Here is a 26362-nt window from a genome sequence, read left to right on the forward strand (position 1 = left end):
GGTTCCATGAAACTTACGATTCCTCCAGAGGTTGCCAGGGGTCCCTGAAGTGACCACCCACCTGACAGTGCTTACACAGCTTGAGAGCCAATTGTGAGGGACCAGGGGGCAGTTTCTCCCATATTCTGGTAACACTGACACCATTCATGTAAGGGGGCCCTACAAATGACTGCCAATGTAAGGTGCCCTTCCTACCACCGATAGCCATTATAAGGGAGCCCTTCTCTAACTGACCGCCAATGTAAGGGGGGCCTTTTCAACTGATGGAAATTGTAAAGAGGCCCTTCTCTCGCTCTCCACAGAGCACCAATGTAAGGGAGCCCTTTTCTTGCTGACCACCAATGTAAGTGAGGAGGCCCATCTCCACAGAGCACCAATGTAAGGGAGCCCTTATCTTGCTGACCACCAATGTAAGTTAGGAGGCCCATCTCCACAGAGCACCAATGTAAGGGAGCCCTTCTCTTGCTGACCACCAATGTAAGGGAGGAGGCCCATCTCCACGACGCACCAATGTAAGGGAGCCCTTCTCTTGCGTAATACCAATGTAAGTGAGGCCCATCTCCACAGAGCACCAATGTAAGGGAGCCCTTCTCTTGCTGACCACCAATGTAAGGGAGCCCTTCTCTTGCTGACCACCAATGTAAGTGAGGCCCATCTCCACAGAGCACCAATGTAAGGGAGCCCTTCTCTTGCTGACCACCAATGTAAGGGAGCCCTTCTCTTGCTGACCACCAATGTAAGTGAGGAGGCCCATCTCCACAGAGCACCAATGTAAGGGAGCCCTTATCTTGCTGACCACCAATGTAAGTTAGGAGGCCCATCTCCACAGAGCACCAATGTAAGGGAGCCCTTCTCGCTGACCACCAATGTAAGTGAGGAGGCCCATCTCCACAGAGCACCAATGTAAGGGAGCCCTTATCTTGCTGACCACCAATGTAAGTTAGGAGGCCCATCTCCACAGAGCACCAATGTAAGGGAGCCCTTCTCTTGCTGACCACCAATGTAAGGGAGACCAGTCTCCACAGGCAACCATAGTATGGAAGCCCTTCTCCACAGACCACAAATGTAAGGGTGATCATTAGCAAAGATTAAACTCCCTGCTAATAGGAGAACCCTAGCACTGCTGACTAAGGTTAGGTACATATTGATTCGGCTCTGTGATCTGCATTTTGCACAGGCAGGGCAGCCCATTCTTTTGAATGGGCTGCCGTGCCTCCTGAAAAGCAGGGAAAAAGTCCCTGCAGCATTTTTAGAATCGCAGCCCGCACATGCAGTACAGTTCCCAGAATTAATGGCACCCGCACGCATCAATCGCATTTGTCTGTGCGGGTGGTTGAGGCTGCGGGAACAGGTGCAGGCCCGCTGCGGGGACCACCCTCACAGATGTGAACCTAGTCTTAAAGTGAGGGTTGTTGGACTGCTCTACATCCTGCCGCTCATGTCTGAAGGTCGGATGTTGCCACTGAAGCTGAAAAAACAAAAAAGAGCAAAACTTTTTACTAATGTATGTTTGTTGAGCACCCTCTATGCATCTTTTTCAATTTATAGCAGACTTCATTTGGGTTTTAAGCTGTAGAGTTCCCCAAGAAAATTTTTTAAGGCATTTCTCCATTGACAAAGACTGTTTTATTCAGACTAATGTAGGTGAATATAAGAGGAAGAGGGGACTTATATGTTTAAACAGACTAATGAAGGTGGAAACATAAAAAGGGGAGATGCATTTGTTTCCCAACAGCTCTGTTCTCCTTTAGTGCTTTATTTTATATACTTCAATATCTCGAGATAAAACTAGAGACATCTGAGAAGCGTTCTATAGGTCCTAATATCTAACGCACAATGCTTGTGTAGGGTGTACAGACCCGAGATAGGGGGCTTGCCGACAGTCTTACTTTAAGAGTCGTTGCTCTATCACATCCCAGGAGTCTTGCCTCTGCGGGTCTGTATACATCCGAAACAGAATCCGCAGACAGCAGGCCAGGCTGCTGGTCTCCTGCTTCAGTAGGTTGGGCTTAGACTTCCCCTTGAAGCCTACGGAACAAAAAGCCATCATGAGTACTCCATTCTGCATTTCTGACAGGGGACACGCCATGAGATTCTGCCCCATATGCCTTACCTGCTCTCCACAGCGCCGTCCTCTGCTCGTTGTTGGAATTAAACGCTTTTGCGAAAGAATGCGACTCCTGCAGACAGTCTAGGAGTTTAAAGAGATGCGGAGTCGACATGAACTTGTACATTCCCTGATCTTCTGATTCAATGTGAATCTCTTCCTCTAGGGCATCCCGCTGTGTGTACATCACATACAAACATATGTATTATGAAAGGTTCATATACAGGGATTCTAGAATTAACTGCTTTCCATTTGCAATCTGTAGACCAGAGATGTGCCTTAGATTGCCTAAGTGACAGCGTGGAAGATCATCAAGTCACATGTGCGTGGGCTCAGACTGGCCTGTCAGAGGACCAAAAGGATCCTCCACTGGGTGCCTGCTTCCTGCTAATACAGTGCCACAGCTAAAGTCTGTAATTGGCAGTTCACCAGGCTGTCAATTACAAAACCTGGCCCGATCCTTTGCATTTAAATGCCCACCTCCACAATGTTTCAGAGAGACCCGCCTGATGTTACTGATTTTCAAATGACAGCCCTCCTCCTAGTATCAATGTAGGCCCATTTGCAGTTGTGAACTTGGAAACCTGAAAAGGCCCACCTGTCTACCTTTCTTCCTTCTGCTAGTGAAATTGACTTCAACAGGTATGAATATTAAGCCCCTGTGCTTCTTATGGCGCACAAACTGGGATTGATCTAAAGTCGGATTTGAAGTCTGAAGTTGTAGGAATTGGGGCTAATCTGAGGTATGAAGGTACAGGGAATTGGGACTGGTCTGAGGTATGAAGGTACGGGGAATTGGGACTGGTCTGAGGTATGAAGGTACGGGGAATTGGGACTGGTCTGAGGTATGAAGGTACGGGGAATTGGGACTGGTCTGAGGTATGAAGGTACAGGGAATTGGGACTGGTCTGAGGTATGAAGGTACAGGGAATTGGGACTGGTCTGAGGTATGAAGGTACAGGGAATTGGGACTGGTCTGAGGCATGAAGGTACAGGGAATTGGGACTGGTCTGAGGTATGAAGGTACAGGGAATTGGGACTGGTCTGAGGTATGAAGGTACAGGGAATTGGGACTGGTCTGAGGTATGAAGGTACAGGGAATTGTGGCTAATCTGAGGTACGAAGGTACAGGGAATTGGGGCTAATCTGAGGTACGAAGGTACAGGGAATTGGGACTGGTCTGAGGTATGAAGGTACAGGGAATTGGGGCTAATCTGAGGTACGAAGGTACAGGGAATTGGGGCTGGTCTGAGGTATGAAGGTACAGGGAATTGGGGCTGGTCTGAGGTATGAAGGTACAGGGAATTGGGGCTGGTCTGAGGTATGAAGGTACAGGGAATTGGGGCTGATCTGAGGTTGATCCGAGGTATGAAGGTACAGGAATTGGGGCTGATCTGAGGTTGATCTGAGGTATGAAGGTACAGGAATTGGGGCTGATCTGAGATCTAAGCAGTGCTATTGATCACTGGGACACCGGTTTTCCAATGCTTGCAAATTGACACAATTTGGAAAAGGTTGCAGACCCCGGCTGTAGATTAGGGTCTCCTTCTACAACACCCTATACGGATAGATCGGTAATTGTACTCCATGACAGCTACCATCCCATACTGTGCGTTTCCGTTAGTGATCACTAACACAGGTCCCCACAAATGATTTAGGACCAACCAAAGTGATTCTTGGTCACGTGATGTCCGCCTTGATAGTGACCACATGTAGACTGGAGGTTCTTGGTCTCCCAGGGCTTCTGCAGTGTTTATTAACCTGGGGCCCCATGCAATTCCTGTTTCTGAGTAAGGATGGGGATAGGGCATACTGTTGTGCTTTCTTACAGCGTTGTGTCCTCCATTGATAAAAAAGGCAGACATACATATTTTACATTCTACAGAAGCGCAGATCTCTTACCTGCGCTGCAGCCAGGTGTTCAGCATCCTCTTTCTTGCTGGTAGCAGGGAAGAAGACAATATTATCAATGGTCTGGATCAATTCCAGCTGCACGACACATTTGATAAGGAGTCCGGCAAACAGTTTCTGATCAGCCAGCTCTGTGTGGAGAGACAAAGTGATGGTCAGCTTGTGGATGGGGGTACCCTGTATGAGGGGACAAGGACACAGGACTCACTCTCACTACTCTTCCCCTTCCAGTTCTCCTCAGAGACCTGACTTTGTGCCCTCTCAGATGCATTCCTCTCCATGCTGCTCATTGACTGGTGATCGATATCCAGATCCTGCTGGGAAACAGAGAGAATGAGCAAAACATAAAAACGCCATCATGTCATGGAAAAATTCACTCACAACCCTGATAGGCTGACCCCCTTCTGAAATACTTTGTATTATAAAAGAACAAGGTGGTCACATCTACACTACACTTAATGTCTATGGTGGTGGCTCTATGGAATATTAAAGTGGAAGGTGGTAGGAACATGCAACTCCCTGAATTATGCACAGAGCCACCTAATGACCAAATGTTGGTGAAATGATGGCCACAATGTAGTCCTGCAGGCATTGTCGGTGTGTGATCCAAGATGACCAAATTTCTTTAAATAGATTGCAAAAGGTTGGACCATTATAAAATAATTTTAGCTATGCTACAATGATAGTCATGTTTTTGCATTGTCACATATAAAGTCTGTATATACAGAGCATCTGTCATCTACATATAAAGGCATATCCATGGGTAATTTTTTTTTTGTTGTGTGCCAGGATTGGCTGATTGTGCCCCCCAGATATGGGACCTTATAACAAGAAATGTTCATTTCATTTTCATTACAGTGTGCCACCTAAAACAACGAGGCGGAATCCCACCACTGCAACATCAGAAAATACCATGAGGGAGAGGAGCAGGGAGATGCAGACACAATATAGAAGAAACAGTGCAAAGCAGATCCTGCCAAACACTCACATAACGCCTGTCTGAAGAATCGTCTTCCATTCCAGATGGTCTCCATGCCAAGAGCCTGGAACATTAAAGAAGAAGTGTCAGATAAGTACTTTTCATTAAACACTTAAAAAACTGCCTTTCGTCCTAATACAGTTAGCTTTAATAGTCTGAAGAAAAAAAAAATAAAGCTTAAAAACCAAAGATATGGAATACAGGGAGGTTCTAATCCACAAGGAACTTCAGTCCTGGGGGTCTGCCTATTATGAGGCAAGAAAATGGATCATTCCTTTATCTTCCCCAGCCACAATGAATGCCAATGCTGGAAATCTGTCTATATTAAGACAAAGGATGGAAAAAATAGAATTCTAGTACTCATCGGAAATACTTTTATTTTGGAGTCTGTTGAAGATCTGTCGGAATTGAAGACTCGGATGTCCCTCTCTCTCAGAACCTAGGCTTCAACAGCCATGCCGTTCAAACCAGTTACTGTGAAACAGGATGGCAAATCAGTCCTTGGGACAGAGGGTTTTGTTGATGCAGCAGAGCCCACAGAGTCTTACCAGGTCTGAGTACTACATCAGCCTGCATCAGTCCAAAGCAATGAGGATCACCAGAATTCTCTTCATCTTGATCATGTGAAGCAGACGAAAGAAGGAGTTTCAGCCACAGAAAGGCATAATATTGGGCTGATCAAGCTGCCAGAGCATCCACGGCTTCCACTAGAGCAGTGATGGCGAACCTTGGCACTCCAGATGTGTTGGAACTACATTTCCCATGATGCTCAACTACACTGCAGAGTGCATGAGCATTATGGGAAATGTAGTTCCTACACATCTGGGGTGCCAAGGTTCACCATCACTGCACTGATCCCTGAAATTGAGAGACAAACCTGTCCAGTCTGTTGTTGGGATTAGGAGGCTAGGAGGTCCCACACCTGCAACATTGGTCCTGGAACAACCCCAGGTCCTGGCACTGCTGGCTGTCTATCTGCAAATGGTCTATGCCTAGAATGTATACGCATTGCTGGAACAGGACATTCTACCAAGGACAGGATCACATCTACCTGTTTTGCCCTGGTTCCTCCCTGCTGACTGATGTATGCCACTGCCATGGTTTTGTCGAACTGATAATGGATCGAATGACTCTCCTGTAGGTTAGTCTACGGCTGTAGAGGCAGTCAAGTCGCATAATGTTTACAGGGAGTTGAGACTGACAAATACCAAATTCCTTGCACAAAAGGTGCCCAGGATTCCTGTCCTGCTTGACACGCTGGTGTCTGTTCTGAGGATCCCCCAAAAGGCAGAAAGAAAGGAAGGAAGGAAGGATTACCAACTCATAAGTTGGTTTCCCATGCTTGGACCTTGGCGATAGGTTCATCGGTCTGACCAGAGAGACCAGATCAATTTGTCTCACAATGACAGAATTTTGCATTGTAGAAATCTGCAGTAAAACTGAGGAAATGTGACAGCTTTGAAAGTAACTATCATCAGACCCATAACACTAATCCAAAAGTGAAGAGTTAGACAGCTTCTGGACTGGGAAATTCAAACTTGAGACCAGTGTCAGAAATGTTCCTGTGGACAAAGCCTGGCTTAAGCTTGGTCTAGAACATGACAAAAGATACTCTAAACGATGAGACAGTTCCAGTAAAGATTTCCAGTCCATCCGAATGATTGCAAGGACTGGATGAATAATGTCAAATTGTCAACCACTCCCCCTAAAGAGGTCTATGAGGAAACGCGTAGGGCGGGGCTATCAGATGTGCTGTCATCACGCAACGTTCTACTGAAAGTGACTGCATCTTACCTCCCACTTAGATGATGATCACAATTGCGGTATTGCAGTATTTTAAGGATTTATAATTTGAGTGCACACTATACAATAAGCTGGGTTTTAATTACTCTTTCTTTTTTGCAGTATTGTATGCGGAGGAAATCTAAGAAAGCTTCCCGGGTGTATTGAGCATATCACCTCCTGGATGAGGATTTAACCCCACAATGCTTTGACAAATTTTATAGTGATCAAACATATCTGGTAAGGATCCTGTGTGGCACAGGGTGTGGAGCACGGATAGCTGGGTGTTTTTTTTAAATGTATTCACTTTCAAAGGAGAGAAAAATTAGTGAACACAATTTTGGATATTTTTTATTTTTGAATTTACTGACATTTTATGGAAACTTTGATTCATAGAGTTTGTGTTTTCACTGTATAATGTTGATTCACAATAGATTAGCATACGTATTTTAATTTGATTTGGCCACATGTATATTTATTTATATTTGCTTTTTGGTAGTGCTGCACTTTTTGTTAAAGGAGTTGTAAAGTCAGAAGTTTTTTTTTAAATCTTAATGCATTCTATACATTAAGATAAAAAAAACCTTCTGTGTGCAGCAGCCCTCCTCTTCCCCCCTAACACTTACCTGAGGTCCCTCTCTGTCCAGTGATGTCCACGAGTGTCTCAGCCATCTGAGAATCTCCCTCCTGATTGGCTGAGACACAGCGGCGGCGCCACTGGCTGCCACTGCTGTCAAAGTCAGCTAGCCAATCAGGAGAGAGAGGGGGTGGGGCTTCCGTGTCTAAATTGACACAGGGAGCGGTGACTTGGCGCTGGTGACCCCATAGCTAGCTGTGGGGGCACTGAACAGGATGGAGGGGCCAGGAGAGCCAAAAAGGGACCAGAGAAGAGGAGGATCCGGACCACTCTGTGCAAAACTAACTGCACAGAGGAGGAAAGTATAACATATTTGTTATAAAAAAAAAAAAAAAAACAGACTTTACAATATTCACTGTGCATGGACTTTCTATTATAACCATTATTTATCAGCGCTGCTAATGCTGAGCTTCTCTTTAGGGAAATTAGCATTTATTTTTAGATTTTACAATAACTTTAAATGTCAAATTGCCTCAAAGAGCCGTGACTACTATTCCCTCAACAATAGGTCATCTGAGCATCCCACAATGTCACCAGGGTGCAACAGGGCTACCACATGGAGGAATACCCAAAGGACTGAAGAGCAAAACTGGTAGGGGGCCCCACACAAAAGCATGGCGATAGTTTCCCAACACAGTTTTTAGTGTGTGTGTGTATACATACACACATATTTTATGTTTTTTGACTAGTCAGACATGGTTTGGCAGTAAGGTCACAGCGATTGTCGGATGCAGGGCATGACCGGCCAGCGAGAACAAAGCTCTAGACAGAGCTTTCAACTACTTATCAGTTGGATCCTCACAGGCAGTTGTTTCCTCTACCAGAAAAGGAAACAAGGCCAATAAGCATTAAGGGGGGGGGGGCGCTTATTGGGATGTTTCCAATATTTACAGAGAACTAGTTTGAAAAGTGTGTACATAGGGCCAGTCTTTGTGGTCCTGGAGTTTCCAACAACCCAAGCCGAAAAACAGCACTGGTGTAAGCAAAAGGCTAAAATTGAGGATGACAACAGGGTGCAAAAAAAAGACATTCATCCTTCTAGGACAGAGTTAATCCCCCTAGGACATCAGCAAAAAACTGAGGCATGCTAGTAGAGGAAGGGATTATATTGGGCAGACATACAGTATTTCTGCTTTCCAGTGTGCAGTCTTTTTATAGGCGTCAGTAAAACCAGAAGGCTAAAGATTTCCTGTGTCCCTCAAGAGGCCAAAAATTTTTTTCTTTAGCTCCTCCACCCTTCTCTGAAAACCCCATCATAGGAGGACCTCGTATAAAAAGTACTGCATGGCTGACACTTACACACTGGGAATGGTGGTCTTGAAAATGTCCAGCATACAGTTACATGTTTGGTCCCAAACCTCAGGACTGAACTTCTTTCCGTTCAGGATCACCAGATTTTCCAGACAGTTGGTGCCGGATCGTGCCAGCTGTTCGTTGTCTGGAATGAGAGAACACAATTTGACGTCTTGGGCAGAATGCTGACATTTTTTCACACATTATCATCAGCAATGTTACAAATACTTAATGCTTTTAGTTCCATGAAAACCATCAGGACCCCTTAACTCTTTGTCCCCCAAGTTCTACCAACCATGTCAAATGCTTTTAGTAATCCAGAATTTGGTCACCTGACAAATGATGCAGGTGCTGGATGGGTCCCCTATCTACTCTGAATGCAGTCAGGTGTCACCCAGCGCCGTTAAAGCAATGTGAGATAAGAGCTCTCTGCTTGCAGAGCCCCTGGTCACCTTGCGTCTGACAATCAGAGGTTTCTTCTGATTGGTTATTCCAGGTTTGGGCACAAAGACTGGGCTGAGGGGAAAATTCAACATAGTAACAGACTGCTGATAGAACGAGGGCCAAAAAAGGATTAACGGTGGACTGAACATACTGAGACACCATTTAGACAGCGTTTTGGGTTGGGACTGTCAGTATTAGTGGTGCACCAAAATTTTGGGCCGAAAGTGGGTCAAAGATGCCGAAAATGAATGGCCGCCGCGAGGAAGGGGGGCGCAGCACAGGTGAAGTGTATATTAACTAACACACCGGGCGGGCGGGTGAGCGGCTGCTAATAGCTGTAACGAAGTGAGCCCTTCACTTCCCTGTCAGGCGGGTATCTCCACTGACAGGGAAGTGAAGGGCTCACTTCGTTACAGCTATTAGCGGCCGCTCACCCGGTGGGTTAGTTCATATACATAGTCAGGTAGTAGTGACATCACTGAGAGGGGGGCCGCCGGCCAGAGGCAGGATTTTGAAAGAAGGACCCAAGAGGAGAGGAGCAGAGAGTTCACCTGCCTGTGACATGGAGGAGCCGGCATGCGGGAAGAAACAAGCACATTGTTATTCCCACAAGCAAGCACTGAGCAGATTGCCATCATTAACTCTTTGGGGGGGGCTGAGGCGAGGTTAATTACCAATAGTATTTGTATTATGCAGCATGAGGGGGTCAATGTATTGCCACTGCTGGTCACTGCTGCATTAGTGACCAACCAGTGGCAGGTAATTAACCCCTTTTGCTGCATTAGTGCAACCAATATCAGGGTCAGTGCAACCAGTGTTAATTAACACTGACACTGGTGCCACTAATGCCGCACTGGTCGGTCACTAATGCATTAGTGACCAGTGGCAATACATTAATCCCCTCATGCTGCATAATACAAATACCATTGGCAATTAAATTAACCACTTGCCAACCCATCACAGTACATATACTGCGACAGGGTGGCATCGCTGCCTGTTTTTGGCGTATGCCCGCTCTATCTATTTTAAAATCATTTGGGGGAAAAAAGTCATTTTCTGTTTTCGGCCAAGGCCATCCTGAATTTTCGGTTTCTTTTTCGGCCCAGAATTATCATTTCAGTGCATCCCTAAGCAGTATGGGAGTGAGGCAGCTTTTGGGCACAGGTGGGCTGTTGAGTTTCCAAAACAGAGCTGCTTCAGATTTGAAGTACATAATTTCCAGCTTTTTCTATGAAGCAATCCCCTAACTTTAGTAAATAAACAACAAAAAAAAAAAAAAAGGAGTGGCAATTTCTTTACCAACATAACTACCCTCCTCACACATCCAAGCAGACTTACCTTGCTTAACACACCAGTGTAACTGGGCAAAGATGTCAGAAAGGAGAATGCCATTGAGGTCTTCGTAGAACTGTGTAAAGACATCACAGATTGCGTAAAGGGCGTGGTTACAGGTTGTCATCATCCATTCAGACTTCTGCAAAAGAGAACCCAGAAAAAAAGGTTCACTCTCAGTACAAAGACGTACAGTATTGTATGCAATAAAAGAAGGGCAACCAATCCACAATTACTGTTTAACCAGCACTTCATTGAGTCAATCGGGTTGCTCTGGTTTACAGCACAGAATTGGAGTTGCTTATTAAATGCGGCAGATGTGCGAGCAAAGGTATCTGATTTCATTGGGCCTTTTTGTGTGACAATCTCCCATCTAGTACAGATCACTGTACTCTTTAGAGCGTTTCTGTGACATGATCTATAGCAGTGGTCCTCAACCCTGGCCTACAGGGCCCACTAACAGGCCAGATTTGCAAGATAACTGAAATACATCCCAGGTGATAGCATTTGCTGCTCAGTGATTGCAGTACTCTAGTCTGCATCTCCCCAAGGTAATACTTAAAATCTGGCCTGTTAGTGGGCCCTGAGGACTGGAGTTGAGGACCACTGATCTATAGGACATCAAGACTGATCGCTGAACAGCTCCAAAAGGAAACAGGTTATTTTGATACCCTTTACACAGAAATGTATTGGAGTCTATAGGGCTGCAACTTTGAATCATGGCACTGATAAAAAGTTTAAAGTGGTAGTAAACACCGCTTGGACACTTGTACCTACAGGTACAAGCTATAATAAAGCTTACCTGTGGGTACAAGGAATATCTCCTATATATGCAACGTTTAGAAGATATTCACTGTTTCCGCAGCCGGTGACGTCACCGGCACATGTGCTCTGATGGGACAGCATACTCCATGCCCTCCAATCAGAGCTCTGTGCCGCGCCCGTGAATCCCCGTGCATGAGTGATGTCATCGCAGTTCAGCTATTCAAACTGAAAATTTGAAAGTTTACTACTGCTTTAAAAAAAAAAATGTTTTTAAATATCCGACCAGCTACACTGAGAAGGCAGGTGGTGAAGTTTTTTGGATACTGATACAAGGCGTCATGTAAATTTAAAAAAAGTGAATCACGCACCCAGTCTGACTGCCATTGCTCACCTCAGTCTGTAGCTCCGGGAGCTTCATATTGTCAAATATTCGGAAGACGATTCGGAAGAGGTCATGCCACCAGTGATTCTCAAAGGTATGACCGTAACTCTTCATAATTTCAAACATCACCGTCAGGCCTCTGCAGAAAAATGATGAAAGGAGAATCACATATAAACATCACAATCTCGTCTAGCCTCAGCTCACACAGTGGTGCTGATGTGGAAAATTTGGGTCGTATTATAAAAACATTTTTGAATTAAGAGGGGAAATATGGCAGTGACAGAAAGCAATATGTAAAGGCCAAGTTCACCTTTAATACATGTTACAGGTCAACCCGCATGAACATATAACATCTCCCTGCAGTTCAGTAACTTCCCCAATGTATCGGAGGTATGGGCAGACAGAGCTGCACGATTCTAGATAAAATGAGAATCACAATTTTTTTGCTTAGAATAAAGATCACGATTCTCTAACGATTCTCAGTGTAACATCTTTCACATCATGCAAAACATTTGGGCTAACTTTACTGTTTAGTTTTTTTTTTTTTAATTCACTGAAGTGTATTTTTTTTTTTTTTTTTTACACAAAAAATGTGTTTAAAAGACCACTGTGCAAATTCAGCGTGACATAAAATATTGCAATGACCACCATTTTATTTTCTAGGGTCTCTGCCAAAAAAAAAATATATATATATATATATATATATATTATATAATGTTGGGGGGTTCTAAGTAATTTTCTAGCAAAAAATACTGATTTTAACAAGTGTCAGAAAAAGGCTTAGTCTTTAAAGGAGGCAGAAGGTGCATTCTATGCATTAAGATAAAAAAAAAACCTTCTGTGTGCAGCAGGCCCCCTAATACTTACCTGAGCCCCATCTCTGTTCAGTAATGTCCACAAGTCCCTCAGCCATCCGGGACTCTCTCTCCTGATTGGCTGAGACTCAATCGTAGCACCAGTGGCTCCTGAGGCTGTCAAAGTCAGTTAGCCAATCAGGAGAAAGAGGGGGTGGGGCTGAACCACAGCGCTATGTCTAAATGGACACACAGAGCTGCAGCTCGGCTCAAGTGCCCCCATAGCAAGCTGCTCGCCATGGGGGCACTGGACAGAAGGGAGGAGCTTGTGGAGCAGTGAAGAGGGACCCGAGAAGAGGAGGATTCGGGCCATTCTGTGCAAAATCATTACACAGAGAAGTATAAGAGGTTTGTTATTTTTTTTTTTTAAAAAGAGACTTTACTCCCTCCCGCAGCCCAGACTGCCCCAAATGCCTTCTATCCCCTGGAACCTTTGAGCATCTACTCTGGCATTGCCCTCGTGTTAACTGTTTTTGGGAACAGGTGATACAGTTTTTACATGACCAGATGGGCTCCCCGGTTTCACTGGATCCTCGGCAATGTCTCCTGGGCCTGCTTTCTGACTTGGAATTAGATAAGAGTTCGCTGAAATTTATACATGAAACGTTATTTGGTGCTCGGAAAGTGCTGGCTCAGAGCTGGATGCAATCCTTGCCCCCTACTCTGGCTGCGTGGATTGCTGAGGTGAATGCATCTCTGCCATATAAGAGGCTCATTTATATCAATAGGGGATGCCCTACTAAATATAATAAGATTTGGGATCGGTGGCTACAGTCGTCGCGGACATGCTCCCCTTGATGACTCCATTTGCTTGCTATGTACCATGCCAGAGCCTTCCGTGAACAGATCATAACAGTCGGACAGGGTGACATGTCTTAGTATGCTTGTATATCCAGTATTTTGGTGGGACCATGCGGGTTGTTCGGGGGCCTTTCTTTGTTTCTTTGGGGTTTTTTTTTTTCTCCTTGATACCTTACGAATGTTTATGCTTTATGTCATACATCTTTTCAATACTTGTATTTTTGCACAGTTTAATAAACAGTTTTTTTTTTTTTAAATCAAAAAAGACTTTACAATCACTTTAAGTGGTTAAACTGACCTCATTTGCAGACAAAGTTCATGTCTTTGATCTAAAAGAACCAAACAATACAATGTTTCTATTGATCTCTCAGTGCTAGGCAATGTTGATTAAAAAAAAAAAAAAAATAGCAGCCGGCAAATGTTTGACAGCTCTGAGCAGACAATGGCTCTGCACTGAATCGTGGAAATGCTGGATTAAGATCGTGAGGGGGGGTTGAATTGAGATCGCGATTTTTTAACGATTAATTGTGCAGCTCTAGCAGACAGTGTACAGGAGTCTGCAGGATCCTGCCATTGCACACACGCAATCTGCTGATCATGGGTGCAAAGCTTTACAGGCTCCAGTCTAAAAAAAAAAAAAAGTTTTTTACCTGCAAAAAAATGTGCATTTTACATTTTTTCGTTTTAATAAAAAGGTGAACTTATCCTTTAACTGAGGTTCAGAAACAGCATCATATTGAACCGATGAAAGGAGAAAAACGAAGGTCCATAAGGAAGCTCCTAGGAGGGACTTAGGAATCCAATCTTTATCTTGGAACTTTACCTGGTACGAACGTCAAGTTTACAGCGGTTGATGATGCATGAAAGCTCAAACAAAATGGGAAACCAGCCACGGACCCAGACGCGGTCCCCAGGGGCCACATTCATGTCATCGCTGGTGTATTCTCTCAGTGCCTGGAACAGACAAATGTGATGTGGTCAGTAATGGGACAGTGACAGATAGCTACGGGAGCAGATTATTTAGTGTAGGGTGAAATGGAACCAATCCAACATGAAAAGTTTCCGAACAGTCCCCAGCACAGTCCTCTAAACAGTTTTTTTTTTTTTTAATACAGTTTTCATTCAGCAAGCGCATGTGAATTGTGTGTTTCTGTTTATAGTCATCTTTATGCACAGTCTGTAAATACACAGGTACGAGCAGGCAGCCCATATATAGCAGTACAAGCTACGAGCAGGCGTCAGCCCTTAGTACCACAGCGATAACATTTTCTGTACCAAAGTTGGTGGGAAATAAAGGGGCCCAGCAACCAACAACAATAAGGTAGCTCTTAGTGCTTCACACGACTGGCCCACTGAGCCTTTATAGACAGAGGAGCTGTGGACATAGAAATGTTCTGCAGCTAACTTTTACCTGCATGGAGTCAGTGCCCAAAAGGTCACTTCCAAACAAGACAAAAAAAAAACAACAAACACAACATTTACCCACCTAGGACACCAGCAAAAACATGGAGGCAGGCAATGCTTGTAGGGGGAAGGGTTATATTTTGGGCTAGCCTACAGTTTGCCAGTACCCTATATACCAGTAGGCCGCAGCATAAGCCAAAGGGTTAAAGTGGAAGTCCACCCGACACTTAAAATCTACAGGCATCTATGATCTAGACTAACCTAGATAGGTTAGTCTTAGATCATAGATGCAAGCAGATTTAGATATTTTAGTGTTAGGGTTGACTTCTACTTTAAGACTTCGGTGTCCCTCAATGGACATGAAAGAAATTGGCTTTAGATACCCCATAAGAGTTAGAACTAAGTTTGCACATTTCTTGCCTTTATTTCTAAACATGACCCTCTTTTTGGGGACACAGATTTTTTTTCACTTACCTGAGGCTTTTCAGAGACATACTTTGCACAGTGTCGGATGAGGCGGATGGCCTCCATGCTGGTGTCTGGAAAGGCAGCATTACAAGCAAACTCGGACAGACATTTTATGGCGTCTTGGAAAGAATCGATGGCAGCTGGGAAGTGATGCTGGAACACATTGGCTACAAGGGAAAGAAAGGGATTATTACATGCCTCATGTATGTTTTACATGTATGACTCATGCGACCATCAGATCTTAAAGCGGAAAGGAGTTAGAGGATGATGTATGTACAAGAGAAAAGTAAACAGATAAACGGTAGGCAGAGATAGAACCACACTGGGCAAAAGATGTATATCACAAGGGCCGGTGATGGGGCCAGGTAGCTTCAATTTATTCTCTGTATATATAATAGTGCACTTAAAAGTGCATGATACGATATATGTGAACAAATAAGAGTGTTGTAGAGAATAAACATTCCAAAAAGTGAAATTGTTATAGTCCACCACCTAAGTTAGTAATGGCTCCCACTGCTGTCCTTGACCCTATGAGGAGGAAGAGACACGAGAGCCCCTCCAGAGCTGCACTCAGAATTTTTTTTTACCTTAGTGTAGAAAATGTATGAAGGTTAAAAAAAAAAAAATTAAAAGCGGAACTCCACCCAAAAGGGGAGGCTCTGCTTATTTGCCCTCCTCCCCCCTTCCGCTGCCACATTTGGTGCCTTTCGGGGGGGGGGGGGGGGAGCAGGTACCTGGATTTGACAGGTATCCGCTCCCACTTCCAAAGTCTCCCGGAAGTTCAGCCCCCCCTCCTTCTTCCCCAGCTTCGCACATGCACAATAGGGAATCGGATGTAAAACAGCAAGGCTTCACTGCCAGTCTTCCTTTCCCCGAGAAGGCGGCAGCAGCACCTGAGAGCCGATTGAAAAATAGGCTCTGGTGAAGACATCGCTGGATTCGTAGACAGTTAAAGCGGATTTCCTCCCTAACCACACACTCACCTGTCCCACGGTCCAGCGATGCGCCGTCTTCTCCCTATCTGCTCTGCAGCTGTGACAGTTTGCGGCTTCACAGCTGGGTACGCACTGACCATACGCGAGTGGCGCTATGCGTCGTGATTGGCCGGCAATCTTCTGGGACCTCTGACATGTCCCAGAAGATTGCAGGGAGGGAGGGAGAGAGGAGAACTTCCACTCAGGGCACCGCGGCGCTCCGAGCGGAAGTGGGAGCGGATACCTGTCAAAACTAGGTACCCGCTCCCCCCCCCAAAAAATTACATGCCAAATGTGGCATGTCAGGGGGTTACGGCTATTTAAAGCGGAAGTTCCACTTTTGGGTGGAACTCCGCTTTAAGTGTCCAAATTTTTAAAGTCAGCAGCTACAGTATTTGTAGCTGCTGACTTATTTTTTTTCTGAAGGAGCCTGGAGCTCTTTAACAAAGCATATCCTTCTATAGTGTGCTTACCTTGATCCAAAGCACCTAGTGTAATTTCCGTCTGCTCTCTCATGCTTCTGCTATCTGCATTAGTCATTTCTTACATTCTACACTATACCAGAAAAGCCAAGGGGATGGCCAGCTCCCCCTTCAGCACACAGCAGGTGACTGGCAGACTCAGCAAGCATGTTTCCCTAAGAGACTGTCTCCATTCCCTCCACTCAGGTCTCAGATTACACTCCGCTCCCTGACTTACACTGTACAATGTGTAACAGATACCCACCCCCTGCCTTCTGGAGCTCATAAACGCAGTCATTTATAGATTATAAACAGTTGTAGAGAAGACAGGGCTGCAGATAAACATGTACAACCTATGTAGGAAGATTTGTTTCCTCTTTGTATCTCCCGAGAGCCCCTTAAATCTCCTACACCACTACATACATGAGAGCTTGTACTCACTGACAATATGGCCCACAGACTGGAAAGTCAGCTCCACAATGTTTCCGTTTGTGTCAGAGGCGGCTTGATAAAATAAAGCAAAGATGTTCTTCCACCCAGAACGGATATTTGCAGCCTGCATGTTGACAATCTGGGCGATGCAGCGGATGACCATGTCCCGGATGGTTGGAGACCTGGAAGCCAGACAGACATTAAATGGACAGAACATATTAGAGATCTCCCCATCTCCTCCAGACTGCACCAACCTGTTCTTCTTCATAATGTGCTCAAACGGTCTCAAGAAATCCTTCTGGAAGCGAAAATTGGCCAGTTCATCTTTTTCCAGAAACTTCATAGACAGCTGGCGAAGGGAGTCGATAGCAAAGATGGCCACATCTTCATTTGGATTACAACCGACCTATACAGAGTGAAGGGTTATTGTCACACAGATGGGACATAAGCTCAGTTTAAGGTTCATCCCACCAGGACTCATTACATGCTGAAGGAAGCATTTCCTGGGTGTCAGCTACTCTCACACACACACACACACACACACACACACACACACACACACTATATTCTGCTAATATGAAAACATTTACGAAGTTTAAAGTATATCAGGGCAAGATCACGAAAAAAAAAAAAAATCTTTGCAGCAAAAGCACATTTCCTCATGTTTTGTCTTTAAAAATGCTGCAAGTACAGAAAAATACCTGATAAAGGAAAAGGAATTGGCAGCACTCCAGGTTGAATCAAAATCCAAATTTATTGACTGGACATCCAAATATGACAATCGTGACAAGGTAGACGCGTTTCACACACTGACTGTGTGCTTAAGCATTACCTGTTGCCAGAAATCCAGTAAATGCCTAATTTCCTGTTTGAGCGAACAGTACCTCTACTTTAATGACGCCCAAAGCAGCACTGTCTCTCCCCCTGGACTACAGAATTCCCCCCACCCAAAACACCACCCATCAGACCTGAATCTACCTGAAAACCATCTTTAATCCTCTGACTGCAATGACTTCACTGAGGTGGCTTCATCTCCCAGAAGTTGGAGAACGTTTTCACAGAATAAATGTTAAATGAGCCTGAGAACTGCAGAATTACCTTATTGAAGTGGTCACCAATTACTTGCCAAATCCTGGACCACTGAAGCCGGATTCGGTCCATGTTGTAGTAGGAGATCTCCACAATCTTCTGCAGGCTGAACATGCGAGGATGATGGACGGAGGCGAGCTCATCCATGGAGACCACACACAGCCAGCGCACAAAGTCAACTGGATTAAAAAAAAGTGTACGTGTCACTTCTGTAGATGGGCATTCACTCCATACAGACTCTAGAAGGGTGACTATACCATGGCTGTACAACACTAGGAGATCACTAAATGCAGACTATAGGAGGGGTAACTATAGCATGGCTATAAAATACTGAGAAATCATATTTGTCATATTGGTGCGACTCAGACTTGTACAAATTTTGATAAGGTTCCTGCACAATAAGTGTCATACTCTGCCTATATACATTTATTTGGAGTATCCATTTGGCTGTAGGTTGTGTTTTATACAATAAACCTTCGGAAATGCACTTGGCTCGTGTGCCCTCCTTTGTGCTCTTTTACAGTTGTCTGCTAGACTCCCTGATCTGAGGAGGGCTGCATTGACAAAGCATACCTGAAGGATGTTATTCTATCGCTTTTGATGATCTACTGCACAAAGTAGAACCAGAGCTCTATGCCCTGTAAGTGTTTATGTGTGTAGCGCTGCCCCCTTGAGGACTGCTGGATTCCACTCCTTCGGGTCCCCCTGGGTTACCATTAGCAATTTCAGCATGCACAGATTAACATGTTACTTCTTAGCTCAGTCAATGATAAGTCCAGGAGTATGTAGTTGTTTTTGGTGTTTTATTTAAATTAGGGATGGGCGAAGGGAATAGTGGGATACTCCAAATTACCTATTCACAATGTGGAGGGCTCCTATTTCGGATGATGCAGCCAGGCTGCTGTTTCACCCTGCCACTAGGTGAATTTGGATTAAGTCTCTATCCAGATGACTTGGACCAGATTATCTTCAGGAGATACTCTCCTAGTATCCCCTTTCACTTGACACACTGACACCCGTCCTCTAGTATCCCCTTTCACTTGACACACTGACACCCGTCCTCTAGTATCCCCTTTCACTTGACACACTGACACCCGTCCTCTGACTATCCTACACCTGGGTGGCCCTCCTCAGGTCAGGCCCCTAGTCACGATCCCCTGTACTCACGATATTGTCTTTCGAGGGTCTCCAGTGTCTCCCCATTTAGTCAATTCTCCTGGACCTCTGGGTTCAGTTCTGTTCCTTTGATCCCCAGGCTGACCGCCTGCGACCATGTGCCACCACTACAGAGGAGGCAGCCGCCACCCTCCCTCCGGGACTCACCAGCCACAGACCCTGCAGCACATGTGCTCCTGGCTTTTATACAGTATCTCAGAATGCACGGAGACAGCCCGTCTTTCAATCACCAGGACTGTATCCAAGCTTATGTATCCATTGGTCAGGTTTCCTCCCACTGTCCAACATGCTTCCCTATTGGACCAGTGTGAAAAACTCTCTAGACCCCATGAGTCACATACTGAGCACACCTAACTCACAGATCCTGCTCTCTGGTAGGCAGAAAACAATATAGATTTGCCTGCTGCTCCTCTGATATGCAGACAGAGCCAAAAACTATACTTTCCTCACTAGAACCTACCTAGGAGGGTGCTACATGTGTTTTGTGCAGACTCCAGAAAGTGATCACACCATCATTGTATATAACTAGACCCTATAACTGAGATTACCCAACATGGAGTGTGTACACTAACATTTCGTTTAGATAAGTCTACTTTTATTATATGCAGTTATTATAAGCTGTGCTATGTGATCAATGCTAAGGGATGTTCTGCGGGATCCCAGGATGACAACACAGGTCACATGAGCAGAATGGACCTAAGCAATTTAGGACAGTCTCAGCAGGATCAAAATGACATGCAGGCTGTGTTTTTGTGTGTTGAAGTTTTATGACTGGCTCACTTAAAATTATGTACAGGCACCTTATACACCGCACGGGACATCCAGGATGCATACAGCACTGTTCATCTCTAGCACTAATGACAGTATATCTATTGCATGTGCCCTACCTATGGCCTTTCCATCCAATCGCGTTGATCCAGTAAATATCCTGAAAAAGAACAAAGAAGAAAAGGAAACGTTAACTAAGCCTCTCCGCAATATTTTTTTCCCATCATATAGAGATAGGGCAGACTTGGAAAATATTAAACACTGCACTGCGTGAATTTCACTTAAAGCGGAGTTCCAGCCTCAAAACGAAATTTTGCCATCCGCTTGCTCTAAGTAACCTGAAAAAGAATTGGATAATCACAATTTTTTTTTTTGGTTTACTTACCTTGTTTTTAAAGAAAATATACTTACCTTCCTTCCACTTCCTCCCTCTGCGACTTCCTGCGTGCATTGACTCCTGGGAGCCTAGTGTCATCGCTCCCAGGAGTCAATGGGCCTGCACTGGCCCTGCTCGTCACTTCCAGTGCAGGTGAGTCATTCCCTGCTAAACAGCTTCTGGGCATGCCCAGAAGCTGTGCAGGGATGACGCGCATGCCCCGGAAGTGACGAGCAGGGCCGGTGCAGGCACATTGTGGGACTCTGACGTCACCGAAGAGGACACCAAAGAGGACACTCTGGCTTCAGCTGCACACACCTAAGATGGCAGTGCTGGACAAGACATTTTCAAGGTAAGTATTTCTTCTAAAAAGGTAAGCGAAACCGGGGACAGTTCACAGGCTATCGTTGCTGAAATGCACTAGCCCTGACTGTCCTGGGGGTATTTTTATCTAAATTTTCTTTTTTCAGGCCAGAACTCAGCTTTAAAAGTAGTGCGAGTGGGCCAGTATCCCATTGACTGAAATGGTAGCTGTACAAGTCTGGACCATCACCTCCAATACACCCTGATGAAGATGTGGATAGGCCCCTGAGGCTGTCATCCTTCTCCTTTCCTCACTTACCCAGAACAAGCACAGGTTGGTGAAGTCTGGTATCAGGTGACACACCCAGGAGTCTTCTCCTCTAAAAACAGTTTAGCAATATCAGCCTACATATTGCTGCCTTCTGAACATACTGAATCCCTGGGTGTCCTGCTAATCTTATGTTCCATAATGTCACTGACTGCAAGCTTGTTCCAGGGCAGTGTCTCAAAGTATGAAGCCAAAAATACTGGGTGAACCCTCCCTAGACAGCTATTCCCTTTCAAGCAAACTTACCAATAAAATAGGGATATTTAGTTTGCATATATTGCAAATCATGTTTAAGATGGCCAACTGCATAAAAGTAATCCCTCTTTAGCCAGTCCTACTCTGCTTTGCCACTGCAAATCCTCCTTTGGACAATGCCAATCTGGGGCACGCAGACACACTTTCCTAAATATGAAGCCTGACGGCAAGGCGTCTAGCATTTTCAGAAGGTCAGCATTGGCCATCTTTGTATTCCCCCCCAGTACAGGCTCGCTTACCTGTCCACAGCCACTACCACACTCTGCGAGCTGGTCTCTCCGACAGACTCCTGGATACTGGCGTACTGTTTCCTGTCCGCCCCGCTGCCAACTAAGGTGCCTGGAAGACAAATGCCAGTGAGTCACAGATCCTCCTAGATCCGCCTTATCCTCATCACCAATCAGAACATGATACTCACCAAGTCCAATGCCCATAAACTCCTCCCCTCCGGATGTGAAGCTCTTAATTCCCTCGCGATCTCGCCCAGTTCCGGAGATGTAGCGTGTCTTAACCCCCGTCCCAATGAGCTGGGCGAGCTCCAACTGGCTGATACACTTCAGAATCTGCAATAAGCATAATATATTACTATATTCTCCTGTATCTTATCCAGCCTTCTAGGACATCTCTCTATATACACTTCTAGATCATATTTATTTATTTCAGGTTCTTATATAGCGCTGTCAATTTAGCACATTGCACATTAACATCAGTCCCTGCCCTCAAGGAGCTTACAATCTAAGGTCCCTAATACACATTCATACATACATAGGGCCAATTTTATACAGGATCCAATTAACCTACCAGCATGTCTTTGGAGTGTGGGAGGAAACCGGAGTACCCGGAGGAAACCCACGCAGGCACAGGGAGAACATGCAAACTCCAAGCAGGTAGTGTCGTGGTTGGGATTCGAACCAGCGACCCTCTTGCTGCTAGGTGAAAGTGCTAACCACTACACCACTGTGCCGCCCATATCCACCTTCCCATTATATGCCTCTATATACACTGATTATATTCTACAAAATCCCTCTATATTCAATTCTGTATTATAGCCGCCATCCTAATACATTTTATATCTACCTTTCCATGTCCTCCCTTTATATACAGACATTCCCAGTATATCAGTACATGCTGGATAAAGGGAGGGTCAGCTTGGTTGCAACTCTTTGTAGATAGCTTTATGGTCATTGGGTGCGATCCATTATACAGTGCTACTGTATGCTGCCCAAACTGAGGCCCTGATGTAGTTCTTCACCACCGTGTCAGCTCCGCATATGCTAAGCCTCTCCTATAAAAAAAACTACATTGCCTATCTAATGCCTCGTACACACGTACTGATTGTCGGCCGTAAATATTCGGCCAACAAGCGATCGGCCGATTGTAGGCTTGTTAGTATGATGCTTCCGACAGCGCATTTTCGGCCGAACAGCATCTGTCGTGCAGGCATTAAAATTTTTGTTGGCCAACACCAGAAAGGCCGATTGTTCGCCAGTCAGTACAGAATTCGGCCGACAAACAGCCGATTAGCAAGACTGGGCATGCTCAGAAAAGAAAAGACAAGGAAAGTTAACCATCACATGACATCACTTCTGCAGTCGTCTGTTGTTGGCCGACAAAATTCGTGTGCAGTCTTTAGCAGTTTTCAACAGACAAGACAGCCCTGGACAAAAGATGGCCGATCGTTCGGCCGACGATCGGTACGTGTGTACGAGGCATAACTCTGTCCCCACACACTTGTCCAGCCAGGAGAGTGCTATGAGCTGCTCTTTGCACACAAACCTTGGCTTGTTGGATGGACAACATTGATAGATAGCCGTGTAGAACAGACACAAACCCCTGAAACTCTACATACCTCATGCCAGGAATTGCCCAAGTAATTGCCATCGGTGTGAGCCACAGTGATCAGCGTCTTGATGGTGTCAATGTTCTTCTGCTTCATCTCGGTGATGCTTGAGCTGGCGGTTAGCAGGGAAAAGCGAGCCAGAGCCTGGACGTACGCATCTCGCTCCAGCTGCAGGAGAAAACACTGATAAATATTGGGAGCGCAAAAGAGGGGATCCTAAAAGTCACATGAGACAATCTTTAAAGAACGTGAAAGAGTCCATAAAAGTATTTAAGATAACTGATCTGACAGTTAAAAGTGTAAGAGCCACCGGGTCTTTACACCTGAAAGCAGCCGGTTCCAGGATGAGCTAGAACAGTGTTTCTCAACCTTTTTTCATGCAAGGCACACTTTAAAATTCTGCACAATTTTGAGGCACCCCATTCTAAAATCTAAAAGCCTAAACTAACAGTTTTACATATCGCAGCAGCATCCAAACATGTAGAACACCCAACATTAGAAGTTGAAAGGGTACACAATAAAAACCAGTGGCTTTGTGTAATAGGCAGGCTTGATGATCCACCCGCTGGCTTGTTTACAATTTTAGGCAATTTTTGGGTATTTTGCCAAGGCACCCTTGAAGAAACCTGAAGGCACCCTGGTTGAAAAAGGCTGAGCTAGAAGGAACTCTGTAGGCAAGAAGGGGAACAGTGCTCCTAAGTGTAGTAGTTTAAGAACACTTTAAAAAAAAAGGTAAAGCACTCGCAAGAGTAGATGAAATCGCACTTGCAGTAACATAAGTCTCAAGTGTAATTCCCGGATGGTCCCCCTGGGTGTTTCTGTCCACAACGCAGACTGTCAGCTATGCTGGTATATTCCCGCACTTCCATCAGTGCTTGTGGATGTTGAAGACCAAGGTGCAACTTGCTTCCAGCATGCAGAGGGAGGCGTAACGCCTCCCCCTGCATCCTGGAAGCAAGTCGCACCTTGATCTTCAGCTTCCTCAACAGCCACGAGACCAGATGGTAGTGTGGGAATTGACCAGCATAGCTGACAGTCTGCTGTTGATGTCACACATCACACAGCTGGATATCCCACAGTGGAAAGCAAGCATTCCAGCATGGTGTGAATGTATCATTGAGGGAAGAAGGAGGTTGTGTCTAAAATAACTAGAAGATATAGATCTGCATACTGAAGGTGCGAAGGGTTCAATAATGCTTCATAATGCACCTACTACCAGCCCAAGCCAGTGAAGCTCCCTTTATTCACATCATGCCCTGTCCCTTGTATAGAGGCACAGAGGCAGAAGCAGTTCCATCGTGGCATGCGTCTTGGGTGCGTCAATTATCTCTGCCCATTTCTACCTAGTCATGACTATTAATTTCATTTCCTCATTCCTGAAACCTGAAAGTGAATACAAAGTGATGACACTGACCTGCATGCTGAAGATACACGAGATCCGAATGGCGCAGCGAATACCCTCCAAACAAAGATAAGCAACTTCATTATCATCGCAGTCCTGGAGGCCAATGCTGAAGGCAGCCAGCAGCGGAGTCCACACCAACTGCAAAGAAAAACAAAAAGAGTACACACCACACTTCCATGGCTCTATTATACTGTATACTGCAATGTATAAGGAGGCAGATAAAGGAGCTGATGCAAATACAGCCACTCCTCCTGGGTAAAAAGGAATTGGGGTGGAGGGCAGGGAACAGGGCAATTTCGGTCACAACATTATGGGAAGAACATAGGTGATCTGGAGTTCACCTTTTAAAAATAAAATAATTAAATGCACTTTTTTTGCAGGTAAAAAAAACAAAATGCCCCTATTTTTTTTTCTCTTAAGGAGCCTGCAGAGCATTGCATCCACGATCAGATCATGGGTGCAACCTCAGGCTCCAGCAGACTCAGCATAACTGTCTGCTCATACCTGAGAGCAGGAAGAATCAGAACTGCTGGAACACTCACCAGCGCTCTCGTAGTTCATTCAGAACTACAAGCTGTCAACCATTACTTGTAGGCATTCATTCAAAGGAAACTATGAATGACACTGCCATGTGGGCAGAGCACTGCGTGGCCAAGCGGTTTTCAAATTGTGCCAGCGGGTGTGGGGAGAGGATTTCCCACCTGCTGTCACGTGCAGAAAAAGGTAGTCCTGAAAGTAAGATGATACCCCGACGGAGTAGAAAGGGTTCTCTACATGACGGGGATTAAAACCTCAACGCAAGAGGCAGTAAAAGCAACATTTTTTTTTTTTTTTACAGGAACTTCTATAGTGCCAATAGCACTTTGCATTTAACTTGTACATTCACATCATTCCCTGCCCTCGAGGAGCTTATTGATCAGAGCTTTAAAAGTGATTGTAAAGTCTTGTTTTTTAAAAGAAAAATAAATACACGTTATACCCTGCCCTGCACAGTTGGTTTTGCAAAGCGCACCCTGGATCCTCCTCTTCTGGGGTCCTTCGCTGGGGCTTCTGGCCCTCCCACCTGCCAAATGGAGCTTGCTATGGGGAGCTGCCAAGCTGCAGCTCCATGGATCCATTTAGACACGGAGCTGCCGTTTGGCCCTGCGCCCTCTCTCTCCTAATTGGCTGACTTTGATTGAAAGCCGTGGGACCCAATTTGCGCTGCGGCTGTGTCTCAGCCAATCAGCAGGGAAAGTCCTGGACGGCCGAGGGACTTGTGGACATCACTGGACAGAGATGAGTCTCAGGTTAGTATTAGGGGTGCTAAGGAGGCTGCGACACACAGAAGGCTTTTTATCTTAATGCATAGCACCTTCTGACTTTAAGGCTAAGTTCACATGTAGGCGTTTTGGGGGAGTTTTCCTGCTCTAGGATCAGCTCAAAAAAGACAAATCCTATTCATTTCAATGGCCCCTGTTCACATCTGAGCATTTTGACGTTTTAAGCAAAACGCCCAACGCTCAAAGTACATGAGCTTCTTTTTGGGCAGATTACAGGCGTTTTTATTTTTTTCCCCATTGGTCACTAGTCAACCTAAAAACGCCTGCACAAAAATACCTGTAAAAACGCCTGAAAAAATGCCCATAAAAACACCCGAAAAAACGCCTGTAAATAGCAACGCCAAGATGTGAACGTAGCCTACAACTCCTTTAAATGAAACCTGGGAACACTCTGGAACAAAGAACCAACCCGATTGTCCTTTAGGAATTTTATTTTTACAACAAAGTGGTAAACTGTTCAGTCACCCCAGGTTT

At 45.2% G+C, this 26362-nt stretch overlaps 1 protein-coding gene across 2 annotated transcripts in view; it reads right to left on the reverse strand.

The window, feature by feature from the left end:
* ARFGEF2 (ARF guanine nucleotide exchange factor 2) overlaps nt 1-26362 on the reverse strand; it is a 75379-nt gene that overhangs the window by 2961 nt on the left and 46056 nt on the right. The window contains exons 20-37 of one of the 2 annotated variants that reach the window (XM_082271492.1): nt 24576-24704; nt 23171-23329; nt 21740-21884; nt 21561-21660; nt 20179-20219; nt 18125-18294; nt 17281-17432; nt 17036-17208; nt 15166-15326; nt 14111-14241; nt 11642-11771; nt 10492-10627; nt 8716-8854; nt 5007-5061; nt 4227-4335; nt 4010-4149; nt 2114-2282; nt 1890-2028 (exon numbers count right to left, since the gene is read on the reverse strand). In XM_082271492.1, coding sequence (XP_082127618.1) covers nt 1890-2028; nt 2114-2282; nt 4010-4149; nt 4227-4335; nt 5007-5061; nt 8716-8854; nt 10492-10627; nt 11642-11771; nt 14111-14241; nt 15166-15326; nt 17036-17208; nt 17281-17432; nt 18125-18294; nt 20179-20219; nt 21561-21660; nt 21740-21884; nt 23171-23329; nt 24576-24704 — 2378 coding nt within the window. The remainder of the gene's footprint in view (nt 1-1889; nt 2029-2113; nt 2283-4009; nt 4150-4226; nt 4336-5006; nt 5062-8715; nt 8855-10491; nt 10628-11641; nt 11772-14110; nt 14242-15165; nt 15327-17035; nt 17209-17280; nt 17433-18124; nt 18295-20178; nt 20220-21560; nt 21661-21739; nt 21885-23170; nt 23330-24575; nt 24705-26362) is intronic. The other variant, XM_082271493.1, reaches the window with a different exon arrangement.

This window comes from Pelophylax lessonae, assembly GCF_965119305.1.
Source record: "Pelophylax lessonae genome assembly, chromosome: 11".
NCBI classification, from domain to species: Eukaryota; Metazoa; Chordata; class Amphibia; order Anura; family Ranidae; genus Pelophylax; species Pelophylax lessonae.